The 19,506-nt window shown below is 38.6% G+C and overlaps 1 protein-coding gene across 2 annotated transcripts in view; it reads left to right on the top strand.

Annotated features, from left to right (window-relative positions):
- FYB1 (FYN binding protein 1) overlaps positions 1-19,506 on the top strand; it is a 176,397-nt gene that overhangs the window by 107,945 nt on the left and 48,946 nt on the right. For both annotated transcript variants that reach the window (XM_029215915.1, XM_029215914.1), the window contains one exon: positions 16,431-16,587. In XM_029215915.1, coding sequence (XP_029071748.1) covers positions 16,431-16,587 — 157 coding nt within the window. The remainder of the gene's footprint in view (positions 1-16,430; positions 16,588-19,506) is intronic.

Here is a 19,506-nt window from a genome sequence, read left to right as displayed (position 1 = left end):
CAGAAACCATGTGAATATAAAATGTGCAAATCCTTCATCTCAATAATTCTACTCTTACATACCTAGTCTAGAAAGCTACTGCCACAGATATACGGAGAACCATGTAGGTAGCTTCTCACGGCTGCATTGTTAGTAGAAAGTGGGTAAAGACTAAACAAACCATGAAATATCCTGATCACAAAGCACTCTGCCACAGTTACAAAGAATGAGCTAGGCCCATGCTATGCGATATGATGCTCAGCATACAGCAATATTTAGGTTTTTAATCAGATATTTCTATGCATACATCCGTAGGTGAGTAGATGCATAGAAAAAGTTCTGCAAAGATAAACAATGGTTGGAATGGGGAGTGAGATGTCATGTGAAATTTTATTTTTTCTGTCCTAAAACTTTTTCAAGAAATAATTAATGTTATTTGTGTAAATTAAAATACCTTTTTTTTTTTAAGAAAAGAAGGAAGAGGGCAAGACCTGCCTGAGGTCACGCCTCTGGTAGGAGCTTCTCTGTGGCTTTTATATTTTCTCTCTTGGGTCTTCTCTTCTTCTATGTCTTTCTCTCCTCTAGGTCTTGATTTATCACCTGATGCTTTTGTGCTGTCTCTTGATTCAGGGACCCTTCACTCTTCTCCCTTGGTGATCTTCCAAAACTAGCAATGACAAGAATAGTCATTGCCATAGAAATGACAAACATTAATTGAACTGAACCTTCTGTTTACATCCATCTGTCTACATAGCTGTGCTTCTTTCAGCTATACTGGGTCGTGGTCACTTTGCTTCTCCAGCGCTTCTTCCTTTGGAGTCTCTGTCCAGGCGCTGCAGGGAAGCTCTGTCTTCTTTGTTGGCAGTTCTGGTCCTCTTTCCTCAATTCATGATTCTACCTGGTCTGGTGGTCTAATTTACCCCTTTCAAACCCTTATAGTTTTAGCAGGAAAAAAACTAGGTTCCTGGAGGAACCTATGATCAGGCAATTTCCCTTAATAGACCTTTTCTTTATGGCACTTCCTCTCACTTAACTTAAAAAAGGTGTCTATCACAAAGTAGTTTAATCCAAAAGTGCACTTTGTTTGGTGTGCAGAATTTGGGGGACGTTGTTTGCTTTATGTATTTGTTTTGTTTTGTTTACTTAGTTGCCAACATTCAAAAATTGAAAGATTTCACAGAAAAGTCTAGACTTGTTCTCCACAAATTTACAGTTGGCTGGAGCCCTGCAGTAGCCACTCCATCGAGCCAGGGCATGAATCTCCTGCTCACTAGTCGATTCCCAGAGCTACGTACAAATGCATGTTCCTGTCTGGCTTCCACTGACAGTTGAGTTTGACGCATCTGCTTTAGTTGTCCCTCTATTTTCTCACATTCTGAAGCTGTAATATTGTCTCTGCATCAACAATGTTTACTCCTTCTCTGCTTATAGATGTTATGTTTCTGGATTGATTTTTATTTTTAAATTATTGATTTACTCAAAACACTCACTATTCCTTCAACATATAAAACAGTTCATATGAGGATTTTCTAAACCTTGAGTTCTAGTACTTCCTTTACTCCTATATGAGTTTTAGTATACTTTTAAAACAATTTTAGCATTTGAAGAAAAGAAATTCAGTTATTGTCTTCTGCCCACATATGCTCTATATCAGAACAAGAAAGGCACCCTGTAAGCTATCAGCATCTGACAAAAAACTTTTCCTATATACTGGCTTTTTTCCTTTTCATATGATACTTAACATTTTTTTACAAGGAAAGGTTCAGAAGTCAGCAGTCTTCAGTCAAATTACTGTCTGATTTGATTTCATGTTATTTTCTGAATTGAAAATAGATAAAAACAGGGCTTCCCTGGTGGTGCAGTGGTTGAGAGTCCGCCTGCCGATGCAGGGGACATGGGTTCGTGCCCCGGTCCGGGAAGATCCCACGTGCCACGGAGCGGCTGGGCCCGTGAGCCATGGCCGCTGAGCCTGCGCGTCCGGAGCCTGTGCTCCGCAAAGGGAGAGGCCACAACAGTGAGAGGCCCACGTACCGCAAAAAAAAAAAAAAAAAGAAATAAAAACTTTTATAAAAACAACTTACATTTCATGATTATGTCTAATTATGAAAATAACGATATAAACAAATGGATAGCCAACAGAGTTATTGGGCAAGTGAAGTTTTAAGAATTAAAAAAGTATTCGGAGACATTGAATGTTACAGTTAGATCTGAGATAGGGAAGTTTAAGGTAGTGATCAAAGGCTTTCTTTACTTATTTTCCTCTAATTGATCATATTTGTTTTGATCTCTACCTCTTCACCTTCTTTTTAATATCTGCCTTGATTATCTATGAAAACATGAACGTTTCAGTATTACTTTTCTTTCCATGTTGATGGACTATTCTAAGCTGGCCAACATTTTCTTGGCAGCTTTCTTTCAAAGCAAAGGTTTGGTTTTTTTTTTACTAATATAGTTACAGTACTTTGTTTTCAACTAAATTGGTTTTCAAAATTTCCCATCCTCTATGCGTTTACATCCACTATGGGTTTATAAATTCTTTGAAAATAAGAATAGATGACTTTGAATCAGGCAAGAAAAAAATTCTGTAAAACAGGATTTTCTAAGCCTGTGACCCAGGGGTTTCAAATCCTTACTTTTGAAAGCTACTGAGGATCTTCTGAAAAATTTTATGATTTAACATAAATGGCAATACTACTTATATGCCTATATTGTACATGATATTCTATACTGGATCAAATGTCAATCGTAATAGAGTATGATTATCCCAGTCTCAGTACACAGACAGACATAAACGTGCCCTCGGAGGTTTAATGAGAGCCTGTCCCATGTAGAACACAATGGTTCTAGGTTCTAAGATAATTCTTAAGTAGAATACCCACTATGTGCTGGGTAGGTACACATATCATTTCTAATTCTCATAACCATCCTGCATGTTAGGAAGCAGTAGTTCCATTTTAACAGGCAAGGAATATAAAACCCAGAGAAGCAAAATACATTACCCAGTGTCCTACAGCTAGTACTAGTTGGGATTGGTAGTCAAACCCAGATCTGAATGATTCCAGCACAAATATTGTTTCTACCAAACCATTCTACTTCCCATGTTGAAAACTCGCTTCTGGTGTTGTTTAGGAATCAAGAAAGTGAAAGTAATGTTTGTTTGTTTGGTACCTAACAAGCTGGATAAGGAGTTAAACTTCCTGATTCTTAACCCATTCTAAGATATCTTAACAGAACCAAGATTATGCATAGTTGGTTTGGGGAAAAGGTCTTGGTTTTTACAGTTGAGGTGGGCAGACTGCCATATATCAATGATGCAGCCTGATCAAGTAACAGTTAAGAACAGGAATGTTTATTAAGAGCTGCAATGTTCAGGTGCTTCTGCAAGGTGGGTGTATATGACCATTTCACAGATGAGAAAATGAAGACTTGGAGAAGTCAAACAACTTACTTAAGGCCCCAAATTGAGTAATAAACAATTAAATAAAGGTTAACATAAGAGTGGTGAAGTCTGATTTCTAACCCAAGCCTCTCTACCTCAAAACTTTTCATTCTTCCCTCTGCCATGAAGCCACCCAAGCACAATAAAGGTATAGAAGTGGCAAATATAGACTTGTGTTCCAAGAAGTGTGGCTGTGAAGGGAAGGAAAAAAAGCAGCTGGTAACTAGAGTGGGGGACAAAGAAGAAAGGATATTGTTGTGTTTCTTTAGAGTAGAGGAGATCAAACCATGTTTAAGATGTGGAAGTGCATCGTAAAGGATGAAACACAGTCCAGAGCACATAGTAGTTTCATAATAAATGTTTCTTACCTGATGCAAGTGAGGGAGTTGGTGATTAATGAAGCAGGGTCTATAAGGAAGCGGGCACTAATACGAACCAAGAATGGCAGCTAGTATTGGTAAGACTGATGTTTTTCCAGAGAATCAGTGGTAAAGGAAATGAGGGAAGCAAGATGTAAGGAGACTTTAAGTTAGAATGAAGGGTAAGTGGGAATGGTCAGGTAGAGTGTTCTCCATGCGGTTAGTAAAACAAGAGGTAAGAAAATCTGTGGTGAATGAGGAAGGCATGAGTAGGGTCCGGTAATGTGGAGAACTTTGAAACCACTATTATGGTAAACGTGAAAAGATCTCAGTGAGACTCCGTCCTGAAAAAGCCCATGTTTAGTTAGGTGTAAATGACTGCGCATGGGCAGGCAACTGCTAGAGGTTCCATCAAGTGTGCACTTAGATTGTTCTTAGTGCAGAATTCACCAGTCCAGATTCTGGAAATGCCATACAATTGCTAGAGCTTTTCATCCTGTCTGGATGGGCAATAGCCATATGCTTATCCAGGCCTAGAGAAAATAAAAGTCTATATTCCATGTTGCCAGTTCAATGGCTAAATCTTGGGGCAGGCACATAATAATTCCCAAATAAATAAATGACCTTATATAAATGATTTTAAAGTATTTCAAGTCAGGATAACTTAGTAGTGATTTTATTTGTGGCACCCCCCCCCATCGTTGTGTGATCATCTTTTATGTTCATATAATGCTTCAGACTTTTCAAGATGCTTTCATACATATCAGCTCACCTAATCCTTAAACCTATGTGAAGTAGTTGGGGTCATATCACTGCCTTTTGACAGTTGGAAAATCTAAATCACGTGGAAGTTAAATGATTTGCCAACGACAAAGAGCTCTTTGGTGACAGAGCTGGTGGTAAAATTAAAGTTTTCTAATTCCTGGTTCAGTTCTAAGACATCCCAGCAAAACCATAATTAGAAATTAGGTATAGAGTCAGGGTTTTATGGCAATTGGGTGATAGTGTCTTTCGTTTTGTAGAGGAATCCATGGATTAAAAAGGAAATCCAGAACCACAACTCAAGATGCTCCTTAGACGCCTTGGGACATGAAGGTTACAAGCACCTTCTTAATCAAAAGTCATAAATGTCAGAATCTGTGGGGTAGATTTCCCGAGTCCTCATAGATATTTGTGTTACAAGATTATTGTGACATATCAGGAACCAGTATTTAGTTGTCAAAAAAATCTAAAGTGCAAAGTTTGTGAAATAATATGATTTCCATTTTCTATAACATGAGTACATTACCACCATCACCATTTCTTCATTAATCACCCCCTCCCCTTCTCCGCATCTCTTCTTTCCTTCCCGCTCAACTCTGTTTTTCCATTTATAGTTTTTTTCTTTTTTCACATTTATTTTATTTATTTATTTTTTTGGCTGTGTTGGGTCTTTGTTGCTGCACACGGGCTTTCTCTAGGTGCGGTGAGTGGGAGCTACTCTTCGTTGCAGTGCGAGGGCTTCTCATTGCAATGGCTTCTCTTGTTGTGGAGCACAGGCTCTAGGCACACAGGCTTCAGTAGTTGTGGCACGTGGGCTCAGTAGTTGTGGCTCATGGGCTCTAGAGCGCAGGCTCGGTAGTTGTGGTGCACGGGCCCAGCCGCTCTGCAGCAAGTGGGATCCTCCCGGACCAGGGCCTGAACCTGTGTCCCCTGCATTGGCAGATGATTCCCAACCACTGCGCCACTGTGGAAGCCCCCCATTTATAGTTTTAAATCCTGACATAATGTCACCACTTTGGGTAGTTTGTGGTTCAGTGAACCTGGAGCCACCCTTCAGGGCAAGGGCAGATAACCCCTAGGCACTGCTGACTCATGGAAGCCTCTCCTAGTAGTTTGCTCCTGGTAAAATGACCCTTGTGTTCCACCCATCCAGGCCGGCCTGAGCCAGGGCACATGACTTGCACAAGACCTCTTCTGAGCTTCCAAAATTAAAGAGAATGAAGTTTGAATCAGAGGTTGTTAACTTCCCAGATTCTTGAGAGTTGTTTTCCTGCTCTAGAAGGTTTTGCAAGTTCTCTCCCCTTCATTCCCAACTCTCCCCAGTTTTTCTGTAACCAGTATGAACTGTTCCCTACTATAAGTACAGTGAGTTCTATTAGTCACATTTTTAAAATTATGTCTAAGAATTTTATTATCAAAATTACATCTCTTGTGGAAGTTCAAGTGTTACAGCAAGGTGTAAGTCAAGCTCCCATTCAGCTTTTTAGCAAAATGCTCACTATCTCCTTGAAGCCTTGGGCTCCAGTTAAAAGGCCCAGGAACACAGTTCCTGAATCTGACTTGGGATGAGAGTGGGCAGTAGGATGCATATTCACCTGATGAGCTCACTGCCACCGAGCTGTCCTATACTGTCCAAGAGACTAGCTCTGCCTACTGCTATGAGGCCCATATCCCTACACAAACTTGTCATTCTTTGGGGAAGAAATTCCAAATTGTCTTTTCAATTCTTGTAAAGCCACAGACTACCTAGGCAATATCCCCTGAGACTTGGGGGATAAGACATATATATATATATATATATATATATATATATACACACACACACATACACAAACACATATAGATAGATAGATGGATAGATAAATGGATGGATGGATGGACAGATAGATAGATAAACAGATAGATCAGAGTTTTGTGTGTTAGGTCTCAAATTTTACATTTCTATTTCTTGATGCCAACCAAATTCTAAACTTGTTGTTCTTTCCCTTTATTTTATTTATTTCATATCTTTTAAATCCTTTCATGATTTTATTTCAAACTCCTCAATTCCAATTCATGAGACTTTTTTTTTTTTTCCTGTCAGCCCACATCAGTCATCCATCTTTGGGGGCCCATTTTCCACTAACTCCTGAATATCTACTTTCCTGCTATCTGGTTTCCAAGATCAAATTCTGAAACATATATCCAAAACACCAATATATTTGAATTCCTTTACAGATTACTTTATAGTCTCCAGAGCTAGTACTGCCCTAATGAAACTGAAAACAGTTGTCAAAACTGCACTAAGAGGAAAAGTACCAATTAGAAAAGCCGGACTTACAAAAATGTGTTAATATGTCCATTGGAACATATCACTAATTTCCATTTCATCACTTTGAGGGCATGAGCAGAACATAGCAGAAAGGGCACAGACATCATAAGAAATCAACTAAGGTTCAAGTACTGGCTGAGTTTGAATTCCACCTCTATTGCTTACTGACTTTCTGAACTTGGGTAGTTTTCTTAATTATCAAATGGAAGCTAGATAATAATATATACCCAAAGGAATGTTATGAAAGTTAAATAAAATTCCATATGCAAAATGCCTAAAACGGTTCCTAGCAAAAAAGTGATTTATTAATGTTATCATTAATCTCAGAAATTTCCTATAGATTTATAGTTTCTGTTTCTTCTTTACTTGCTTTATTATAATTCAATATCCACACTTTTCTTTCCATCACATCAGACTAGATTTTTGTTTTTGAGAATTCCAATATTACTAATTATATTTTGGTATATTTTATAAAGTCCACATTAAGATTTTAGAGCCAATCATATTATAGTAAGGTAAGTCTACCTGTTTTCTTCCCCCTGAAATACTAAGTTGCTTTTCCTTAGAATTATTTTGTATACATGCAAATATATTCCCTGTAGTATTTGAAAGTGACCATAAATTTTGCAAAGCAAGGGCTTCTCTGGTGGTGCAGTGGTTGAGAATCTGCCTGCTAATGCAGGGGATACAGGTTTGAGCCCTGGTCTGGGAGGATCCCACATGCCACAGAGCAACTAGGCCCGTGAGCCACAACTACTGAGCCTGCGCGTGTGGAGCCTGTGCTCCGCAACAAGAGAGGCCGCGATAGTGAGAGGCTTGCGCACCGCGATGAAGAGTGGCCCCCACTTGCCACAACTAGAGAAAGACCTCGCACAGAAACGAAGACCCAAGACAGCAAAAATAAATAAATTAATTAATAAATTCCTACCCCCAACATCTAAAAAAAAAAAAATCCTATTAACCAAATGATCACTGTATGAATACATGTTTTTTTAAAAAAAAAATTTTGCAAAGCAAAACATTCCACTGCTAAATACTAGTGTAACATAGGAAGACTTTAGCATGTGTTCTCCCAAACTTAATGAGGAATAAGACACTTACATAGTTTAGTGTCTCATTAAACCTGTCAAATTATCTCTAACAATTTTCCAAAAGTAAAAAAAAATCCAACCAATCCCTCTCCATCTCCCAGCCTTGCTTTCCTTTGGTTTTGCTGTACCCTCAGGCAAGCCCTCTGGTGGTGGTGGTGAGATGGCTGCAGAATTCCCAGAGGACCCCCTTGGCGTTCCAAGTCCAGTGGAAAAGCAGTGACACCCCTTTCTGGGCAGTTCAAGTTATTCTACCCAGGGGAGGGAGAGTAGATGCTGGGCAGGCAGAAGAGCAGGGACGCATCCCAGATGCCCATCAGAAAGCTGCACCATAAGGCTTGTGGGGCTTTCAGGATCTTAGTTGCCCCACCAGGGATCGAACTCGGGCCCCTGGCAATGAAAGCACGGAGTCCTAACCACTGAACCGCCAGGGAATTCCCAAGAATTTACTAATTGAACTAGAGAAAAAGTAGTAAGTCCTATATATCAAAAAAAATTAACTTTATGACAAAAATGAACTAGACAAAAAAATATATATATATATATTTTTTTTTCTTTTTGGTACGCGGGCCTCTCACTGTTGTGGCCTCTCCCGTTGCAGAGCACAGGCTCCAGACGCGCAGGCCCAGCGGTCATGGCTCACGGGCCCAGCTGCTCCACGGCATGTGGGATCTTCCCGGACCGGGGCATGAACCCGCGTCCCCTGTACTGGCAGGCAGACTCTCAACCACTGTGCCACCAGGGAAGCCCTAGACAAAATATTTTTAACATAAATGTAATCATTTAGAAATTTTTATTTACCAGATTTATAAGGGAACTAATTCTCCCTACCTCAACCCAAAAACATAGGTGCCAAAAGAGAAAATGAGCTATTACTGTGAGATTTGCACCTTGCAAGAAGTGTCACAAGTCAGGGGTGCAGGGGCTGAGCAATTTTGAAAACTCCAAGAGGACTGTGAGAGAAAGGAGAGAGGGTAGTATTTTTAATAATCACCATAAGTGAAAAATTTTGGAGAGAGGCAGAAATATCTAAAAGGAATTTGGAAGCTTTTTGTACAATCTATAAATAGTAGAAAAGTGGTTGCCAGGGGCTGGGATGGGGAAAAAAATGGAAGAAGTGGTTGGTCGAAGGGTAGAAACTTTCAGTTATAAGATGTGTAAAGTCAGAGGATCTAAAATAAAACATGGTGACTACAGTTGATAACACTGTATTGCATAACTGAAATTTGCTAAAAGAACTTAAATATTCTCACCACCAACCCTAAAAATGGTCAATATGTGAGGTGATGAATGTTAACTAACTTGATGGGGGGAAACCTTTCACAATATATATGTATATCAAATCATCATATATACACTTTAAACAACTTACAATTTTATTTGTCAATTATATGTACAAACTGGGGGTGGGGGGAGGTAGGGAAAGAAATGGAATATTCAGAAAGCCATGTCGAGTATATGAGGGGAGGAACCAAGATGGCGGAGTAGAAGGACGTGCTCTCACTCCCTCTTGCGAGAACACCAGAATCACAACTAGCTGCTGGACAGTCATCGACAGGAAGACACGGGAACTCACCAAAAAAGATACCCCACATCCAAAGACAAAGGAGAAGCCACAATGAGACGGTAGGGGGGGCGCAATCACAGTCAAATCAAATCCCATAACTGCTGGTGGGTGACTCACAGACTAGAGAACACTTATACCACAGGAGTCCACCCACTGGAGTGAAGGTTCCAAGCCCCACATCAGGCTTCCCAAACTGGGGGTCCAGCAACAGGAGGAGGAATTCCTAGGGAATCACATTGTGAAGCCTAGTGAGAATTGTTCGTAGGACTTCGACAGGACTGGAGGAAACAGAGACTCCACTCTTGGAGGGCACACACAAAGTAGTATGCATATCGGGACCCAGGGGAAGGATCAGTGACCCCAGGGGGACTGAATCAGACCTACCTGCTAGTGTTGGAGGGTCTCCTGCAGAGGTGGGGGATGGCTGTGGCTCACCATGGGGACAAGGACACTGGCAGCAGAAGTTCTGGGAAGTACTCCTTGGCATGAGCCCTCCCAGAGTGTGTCATTAGCCCCACCAAAGAGCCCAGGTAGGCTCCAGTGTTGGGCGGCCTCAGGCAAAACAACCAACAGGGAGGGAACCCAGCCCCACCCATCAACAGTCAAGTGGATTAAAGTTTTACTGAGCTCTGCCCACCACAGCAACAGTCAGCTCTACCCATCACAAGTCCCTCCCATCAGGAAACTTACACAAGCCTCTTAGATAGCCTCATTCACCAGAGGGAAGACAGCAGAAGCAAGAAGAACTAAAGTCCTGCAGCCTGTGGGAAAAAAACCACATTCACAGAAAGACAGACAAGATGAAAAGTCAGAGGGCTATGTACCAGATGAAGGAACAAGATAAAACCCAAGAAAACCAACTAAATGAAGGGGAGGTAGGCAACCTTCCAGAAAAAAAATTCAGAATAATGATACTAAAGTTGATTCAGGACCTCAGAAACAGAATGGAGGTAAAGATCGAGAAGATTCAAGAAATGTTGAACAAAGACCTAGAAGAATTAAAGAACAAATAAACAGAGATGAACAATACGATAACTGAAATGAAAACTACACTAGAAGGAATCAATAGGAGAATGACTGAGGCAGAAGAACAGATAAGTTACCTGGAAAACAGAATGGTGGAATTCACTGCTGTGGAACAGAATACAGAAAAAAGAATGAAAAGAAATGAAGACAGCCTAAGAGACCTCTGGGACAACATTAAATGCAACAACATTCGCATTATAGGGGTCCCAGAAAGAGAAGAGAGAGAGAAACGACCAGAGAAAATATTTGAAGAGATTATAGTCGAAAACTTCCCTAACATGGGAAAGCAAATAGCCACCTAAGTCCAGGAAGTGCAGTGAGTCCCATACAGGATGAACCCAAGGAGAAACACACCAAGACACATAGTAATCAAATTGGCAAAAACTAAAGACAAAGAAAAATTATTGAAAGCAGCAAGGGAAAAATGACAAATAACATACAAGAGAACTCCCATAAGGTTAGCAGCTGATTTCTCAGCAGAAACTCTACAAGCCAGAAGGGAGTGGCATGTTATACTTAAAGTGATGAAAGGGAAGAACTTACAACTAAGATTACTCTACCCAGCAAGGATCTCATTCAGATTCAATGGAGAAATCAAAAGCTTTACAGACAAGCAAAAGCTAAGAGAAATCAGAACTACCAAACCACCTCTACAACAAATGCTAAAGGAACTTCTCTAACTGGGAAACACAAGAGAAGAAAAGGATCTACAAAAACAAACCCCAAACAATTAAGAAAATCGTCATAGGAATATACATATTGATAATTACCTTAAACATGAATGGTTTAAATGCTGCAACCAAAAGACACAGGCTTGCTGAATGGATACAAAAACAAGACCCATATATCTGCTGTCTACAACAGACCCACTTCAGACCTAGGGACACAAACAGACTGAAAGTGAGGGGATGGAAAAGATATTCCATGCAAATGGAAATCAAAAGAAAGCTGGAGTATCTATACTCATGTCAGATAAAATAGAGTTTAAAGTAAAGAAAGTTACAAGAGACAAGGAAGGACACTAAATAATGATCAAGGGATCAATCCAAGAAGAAGATATAACAAATATAAATATATATGCACCCAACATAGGAGCACCTGAATGCATAAGGCAACTGCTAACATCTATAAAAGAAGAAATCGAGAGTAAAACTATAATAGTGGAGGACTTTAACACCTCACTTACACCAATGGACAAATCATCCAAAATGAAAATAAACAAAAAACCAGAAGCTTTAAATGATACAATAGACCACATAGATTTAATTGATATTTATACGACATTCCATCCAAAAACAGCACATTACACTTTCTTCTCAAGTGTGCACAGAGCATTCTCCAGGATAGATCACATCATGGGTCACAAATCAAGCCTCAGTATATTTAATAAAATTGAAATCAAATCAAGCATCTTTTCTGACCACAAACCTATGAGATTAGAAATGAATGACAGGGGAAAAAAACGTAAAAAAGAAACAAACACATGTAGGCTACACAATATGTTACTAAACAACCAAGAGATCACTGAAGAAATCAAAGAGGAAATCAAAAAATACCTAGAGACAAATTACAATGAAAACCCGACTCTCCAAAACCTGTGGGAGGTGGCAAAAGCAGTTCTACGAGGGAAGTTTATAGCTATACAAGCCTACTTCAAGAAACAAGAAAAATCTCAAGTAAACAATCTAACCTTACACCTAGAGGAAATACAGAAAGAACAACAAACAAAACCCAAAGTTAGCAGTAGGAAAGAAATCATAAAGATCAGAGCAGAAATAAATGAAATAGAAACAAAGAAAACAATAGCAAAGATCAATAAAACTAAAAGCTGATTCTTTGAGAAGATAAACAAAATTGATAAACCATTAGCCAGACTCATCAAGAAAAAGAGGGAGAGGACTCAGATCAATAAAATTAGAAATGAAAAAGGAGAAGTTACAGCAGACACCACAGAAATACAAAGCATCCTAAGAGACTACTACAAGCAACTCTATGCCAATAAAATGGACAACCTGGAAGAAATGGACAAATTCTTAGAAAGGTATAACCTTCCAAGACTGAACGAGGAAGAAACAAGAAATATGAACAGATCAATCACAGGAAATGAAACTGAAACTCTGATTAAAAATTTTCTGACAAACAAAAGTCCAGGACCAGGTGGCTTCACAGGTGAATTCTATCAAACATTTAGAGAAGAGCTAACACCCAGCCTTCTCAAACTCTTCCAAAAAATTGCAGAGGAAGGAACACTCCCAAACTGATTCTATGCGGCCACCATCACCCTGATACCAAAACCAGACAAAGATACTACAAAAAAAGAAAATTACAGACCAATATCACTGATGAATATAGATTCAAACATACTCAACAAAATGCTGCAAACAGAATGCAACAACACAGTAAAAGGATCATACACCATGATCAAGTGGGATTTATCCCAGGGATTCAAGGATTCTTCAGTATGCGCAAATCAATCAATGTAATACACCATATTGGTAAATTGAAGAATAAAAACCATATGATCATCTCAGTAGATGCAGAAAAAGCTTTTGACAAAATTCAACACCGATTTATGATAAAAACTCTCCAGAAAGTGGGCATAGAGGGAACCTACCTCAACATAATAAAGGCCATATATGACAAACCCACAGCACACATCATTCTCAATGGTGAAAAATTGAAAGTGTTTCCTCTAAGATCAGGAAGAAGACAAGGATGTCCACTCTCACCACTATTATTCAACATAGTTTTGGAAGTCCTAGCCATGGCAATCAGAGAAATAAAAGAAATAAAAGGAATACAAATTGGAAAAGAAGAAGTAAAACTGTCAGTGTTTGCAGATGACATGATACTATATGTAGTGAATCCTAAAAATGCCACCAGAAAACTACTGGAGCTAATCAATGAATTTGTTAAAGTTGCAGGATACAAAATTAATGCATAGAAATCTCTTGCATTCCTATACACTAATGATGAAAAATCTGAAAGAGAAATTAAGGAAACACTCCCATTTACCATTGCAACAAAAAGAATAATATACCTAGGAATAAACCTACCTAGGGAGACAAAAGACCTGTATGCAGAAAACTATAAGACACTGATGAAGGAAATTAAGGATTATACCAACAGATGGAGAGATATACTATGTTCTTGGATTGGAAGAATCAATATTGTGAAAATGACTATACCACCCAAAGCAATCTACAGATTCAATGCAATCCCTATCAAATTACCAATGGCATTTTTTATGGAACTAGAACAAATCATCTTAAATTTTGTATGGAGACACAAGAGACCCTGAGTAGCCAAAGAAGTCTTGAGGGAAAAAAACAGAGCTGGAGGAATCAGACTCCCTGACTTCGGACTATACTACAAAGCTACAGTAATAAAGACAATATGGTACTGGCACAAAAACAGAAATATAGATCAATGGAACAAGGTAGAAAGCCAAGAGATAAACCCACGCACCTATGGTCAGCTAATCTATGACAAAGGAGGCAAAGATATACAATGGAGAAAAGACAGTCTCTTCAATAAGTGGTGCTTGGAAAACTGGACAGCTATATGTAAAAGAATGAAATTAGAACACTCCCTAACACCATATACAAAAATAAACTCAAAATGGATTTGAGACCTAAATGTAATGCTGGACGCTATAAAACTCTTAGAGGAAAATATAGGAAGAACACTCTCTGACATAAATCACAGCAAGATCTTTTTTGATCCACCTCCTAGAGTAATGGAAATAAAACCAAAAATAAACAAATGGGACATAATGGAACTTAAAAGCTTTTTCACAGCAAAGGAAACCATAAACAAGACGAAAAGACAGCCCTCAGAATGGGAGAAAATATTTGCAAAGGAATCAATGGACAAAGGATTAATCTCCAAAATATATAAACAGCTCATGCAGCTCAATATTAAAGAAACAAACAACCCAATCCAAAAATGGGCAGAAAACCTAAATAGACAGTTCTCCAAAGAAGACATACAGATGGCCAAGAAGCACATGAAAAGCTGCTCAACATCACTAATGATTAGAGAAATGCAAATCAAAACTACAGTGAGGTATCACCTCACACCAGTTAGAATGGGCATCATCAGAAAACCTACAAACAACAAATGCTGGAGAAGGTGTGGAGAAAAGGGGACCCTCTTGCACTGTTGGTGGGAATGTTAATTGATATAGCCACTATGGAGAACAGTATGGAGGTTCCTTAAAAAACTGAAAATAGAATTACCATATGACCCAGCAATCCCACTACTGGGCACATACTCAGAGAAAACCATAATTCAAAAAGACACATGCACCCCACTGTTCATTTCAGCACTATTTACAATAGCCAGGTCATGGAAGCAACCTAAATGCCCATCAACAGACGAATGGATGAAGAAGATGTGGTATTTATATACAGTGGAGTATTACTCAGCCATAAAATGGAACAAAATTGAGTCATTTGTTGAGACATGGATGGACCTAGAGACTGTCATACATAGTGAAGTAATTCAGAAAGAGAAAAACAAATATCATATATTAATGCATGTATGTGGAACCTAGAAAAATGGTACAGATGAACTGGTTTGCAGGGAATATTTGAGACACAGATGTAGAGAACAAACGTATGGACACCAAGGGAAGAAAACCACGGGGGTGGGGGTGGGGATGGTGGTGTGCTGAATTGGGCGATTGAGATTGACATGTATACACTGATGTGTATAAAATTGATGACTAATAAGAACCTGCAGTATAAAAACAAAAACAACAAAAAAAACAACTAATACTAAACTTTCTTTGGGTTATTTGTATGGAAATATGTTAATATAAATGTTTTAGATGTTACACGAAACTTCTAAAAATCTTATATGTTCTGGTATAAAGTTATAAATCATAATTCTAGTTATTACTTTAAAATGTAAAATGTATATCTCAGAAATAAATAAATTTCCTTGTCAATTGCATTATTATGAACTTCCATCAAATCTTTAACCATGGTCATTTTTAAGTCTTTTGTCATTTACAGACATTTCTGAGTGTAGTCTGATGCTTTTGCAAAAGTGTTCCTATAAAAGGGTTTCATCTTCAAGGAATTTATGAAAAGTCTCTGACAAGTACAGGTTTCTGGTAACTGACTATACTGCTGAACTGAATGAATGAGCATTTTCAGAGCTCTAAAGGAAACCTGATGAATTCATAAAAGTGCTAACAAAAGATCAAGATAAAAACAAATTAATTACATGGGACTGAGTGAACTGATGTGGATGATTATAATTTTTGTGACCTTCTGTTTGAATTAAAAAAAAGAAATCCCACAAGGACTCAGAGGCAAAAAATATACAAATCAATTTTCACTGCAAAGTAAAGGAGCTGTTACAGTGGAGGATTACTGGACTGAATGTCAATATTATGACACAGTATGAGTGTTTTTCGTGTTTGGTAATTGCAACCATTATTGCTTTTGTTGTGGTCATCCATTTACAATGCTTGGTGTCAGTTTATTTATCTCTTGTAAAAATAAAATACAGTGTGTGTGTGTGTGTGTGAAAAAAATGAACTTAAAAAGAAAAATAAGAAAGAAAAAAAATGACTTTATGAGGGCAAGAGGGTTGAGGAGGATTCAGAGAATCATGATGCTATAGAGATTTTGTAAGCATTTAAGAATAAAAATATGTAGATGTTTTAATTGTGTAAATATAAAAGCTGGTATGCAGAAAGAAAATAAAAAAGCCATGTCGCATGATACTGAGAGTATTAAACTCTTTACAGCATTAATTAGAATAATTAGAATGCATTTCTTACATATTTATGTTAAAAATCCTCATTTCTACATACTTGGAATAGCCAGTTCTTATAGTTTGAAGATTTGTCTTAATTCACAGTATTTTTTGCTTTGCTTCTTAGGTACCAGCAAGGTCTCAACGTCCTACTCAACAACTTCCCTACCACCACCTCCACCATCCCATCCAGCCTGCCAGCCACCATTGCCAGCATCTCACCCAACACAATCGGCAGTCCCAAGTCTACCTCCCAGAAACATTAAACCTCCCTTAGATCTCAAGTAAGCAAAAGGTTATCTTGCCATTTCTTTGTCAGTCTCTTGCCATGGATTTTCAAACTATGTTTGGCTGAATGCTGTGGGTTCCATGGTAAGCTAATGGATCCACAAAGATGAGCAGTTGGCAGGGGGAAAAGATGGCTGAGCGAGCTGCTCTCACACCACCATACCTTTGAGCAACTCTTATTTCTCTGTTTTTTCAGTGGTTTTCCCCTTAAGAGTTCATCTGAAGAAATTTTCCAGTGCCTTTTTAGAAGTTCTGAAGCATTCTTCAGGTCAGCACCACCACCATCACCATTAGCATCACCACAACCACCATTAACATCATCACCACCATTATCATCGCCAACACCACAGCCATCACCACCATCACCATTATCATCACCACCAGCACCATCATTGCCATCATCACCACTATCACAACCACCACCACCACCGTATTTTACTCACTGCCTATGATGTGCTAGGCACGTTACATGTATAATCCTTATAACTTTATTGAGTGGATAGTGTTATCATCCTGTCACAGATGAGTAAATGGAACTTTACAGAGGCTACGTAACTTCTCCAAATGTGAGTCAATGTCAGTCTGAGTCCAAAGAAAATGTGAGCTTTTAACCACTCTGCTAAATAACCTCCTTTAAGTAAAAAATGGCGATTTTCTCCGAATAGTCAGATTTTTGACTGTGTATTAAAACACTAGGAAACTTATTCAAGCCCACTCTCACTTTTCTTAGATGGTAGTTTTAGAAATGTCAAAACTGTATGGGTTGTATGCACGGGCTCTTTATCCGTGATTTACCAGAGTAGCTGGTTGAGGAAAAAGCAAGCAGAAGATTGGGATAGATGAAATGTTTTAAAAAGAAATAGCCAGACGATGGCAAGCGTAGATTCCTTCGGCAAGTCAGAGTAGATCTTCCGTTTCCTCTTCTAGAAAATTGTTTTGCATGATTCTCCTTTACCGCAAGTAAGTAATATGCCAAAATATTTAGCTACGTTTGTTCTTCCTTCACTTCAATCCCCTATCAGATTGATATTCGTTACATTTAAAGTACTTAATATCCTTAATCCTTCTGATAGAATCTATTAATATCAAAATCGACTGACGGCTTCCCTTTAATGCTGGTGATTACAATTTAGAGCAGGGGTTGGAAACAGGTTTGTCATGGGTAGCCACCACTGCGTTTCACTTTATTAGGCTTTGGGTGGGGGGTGTGGTTAAAGGCATAACTTCAACTAACTAGAAGGTGTTAGCGCAGCTGAGTGGCTACAATCCTCTGTATAAGCTGCACTGTGCATTTATGTTAACTACATGCCCTTCCAGGCGTTTGAGTTTATGAATCCTAATTTATGATTACCAGCTACCAAATAAAGAGTGTGAGCCATCTGCCTACTAAGATATGTGTCAAATAAATATGAGTTTAATTAAAATAACTAATAGGTGTTCTTATATACACTTGATTTCTGTGTAAATTACTTTCCTTCCACATGTATTAAATCCTGTGTCTTTTTCCTAATTTTGTTCTTACTCTGATGAATTTAACCCATTAGATTTCGATCTTAGTACTTTTGAATTTTATTATATGACTCTATCCCAGCTCCTGGCTTCAGTTAGGCTTCTGGATCCTGTTTAATTCTAGTGAGAAATTTCAGTAAATAGCTTGAGCATGAATTCCTGATAATTTCTAAGGCATAAAGACTGGTAACTCTTTGATTGAAGAAATCATGGAGAGGAGGAGGGTTTGGCATTATTCCTGCTGTTTGGGAGTCCCCAAGACCACCCATATGTTTGATGATCCACTAAAAGGACACACGGGACTCAGCACATAGTAGTACTCATGGCTAAGATTTATCCCAGTCACACTCTCCTTCTAAACCTGGCAGTGGACAGAGTAGGACTGCTCTTTTCTCCAGGTACAAAAATGCAATACAAGTGTAATGTTGCTTCTCAGGAAAGCGTTTTAGAGGCAGCTTTTACAGAAAGCTGGCACCTAGGCACCTTCTGCCTAGCAACTACCAAAATACCAGACTTCTAGAAGGAAAGCAGGTGTTCACCGTAAGTCATGTTGTTTATACAATCTAGGCACAGCAAAGCATTCTTATCATTAGGCAACTTTTCCTATCAGTGCAGGAAATGCTTTCAGAGCTGAGTTCCCAGTTACAAACTAACAGCCCATTTTGATAGAAGATTCTTTTAAAAATAGCAACTTCAGGCCTGCTATGATAACTCTTTTCTGTAAACCTACACCCTAGAATCCACTGTGATAAGGTGGAGAATAAAAAGTTATAAAAAGAAGAAAGGATTTCAAAAAGAGACCAGTAGCCTGGACTACAACATCATACCAATGCTGGTCAATTTCCCAACTTTGTAGGAAATTCGTACAAAGTTGAAAAGAGCCCGCCAACCAGCCAGGTTCAAATTTTCACTTGTAATAGTGTTTTCATCAGAAATCAGCAAAATCCATCAATTGTAATAAACTTAACCTCATCCCTATTTCCATCTTATTAAGGACTCCTAATAAGAAAGTTTGATTCATCTAAGAGTTACTCTTACTCTCAGAAAAAAGATGGAGAGAAACAAGAATCTTAGATGTTACATTGCCTAGATAAGCTAGAACTGGCACATCTGAAAGTTAAATGTCAGATGAAGAGAACAGAGAAAACAAAAGCCAAGGGACATCTATAAGACAATTTTTTTTTAAAGTAAAAATGTGGTGTATGGTGTAAGGCTTTCAAGCTCCCGTCAGAGAGCTCAAGTAAAATCCAAAATGAAGAAATATCTGGGTTGGAAACTTTCCCCCAAGGAGGAGAAGCTAGAAAAGACACAAAGAGGAAATGAAAGTAACATCGGTCTTGATATTCAGTCTCACAAATTTATATTTCATGTGAGAGGGAAATTTATGGAATGATTTTTAAGTAAAA

The sequence above is a fragment of the Monodon monoceros genome, unplaced genomic scaffold (genome assembly GCF_005190385.1).
Source record: "Monodon monoceros isolate NGI ecotype Baffin Bay Population unplaced genomic scaffold, NGI_Narwhal_1 Super_Scaffold_12, whole genome shotgun sequence".
Classification (NCBI taxonomy): Eukaryota; Metazoa; Chordata; class Mammalia; order Artiodactyla; family Monodontidae; genus Monodon; species Monodon monoceros.
The sequence above is the reverse complement of the archived record's forward strand: the minus strand, read 5'-3'. Positions and strand labels throughout refer to the sequence as shown.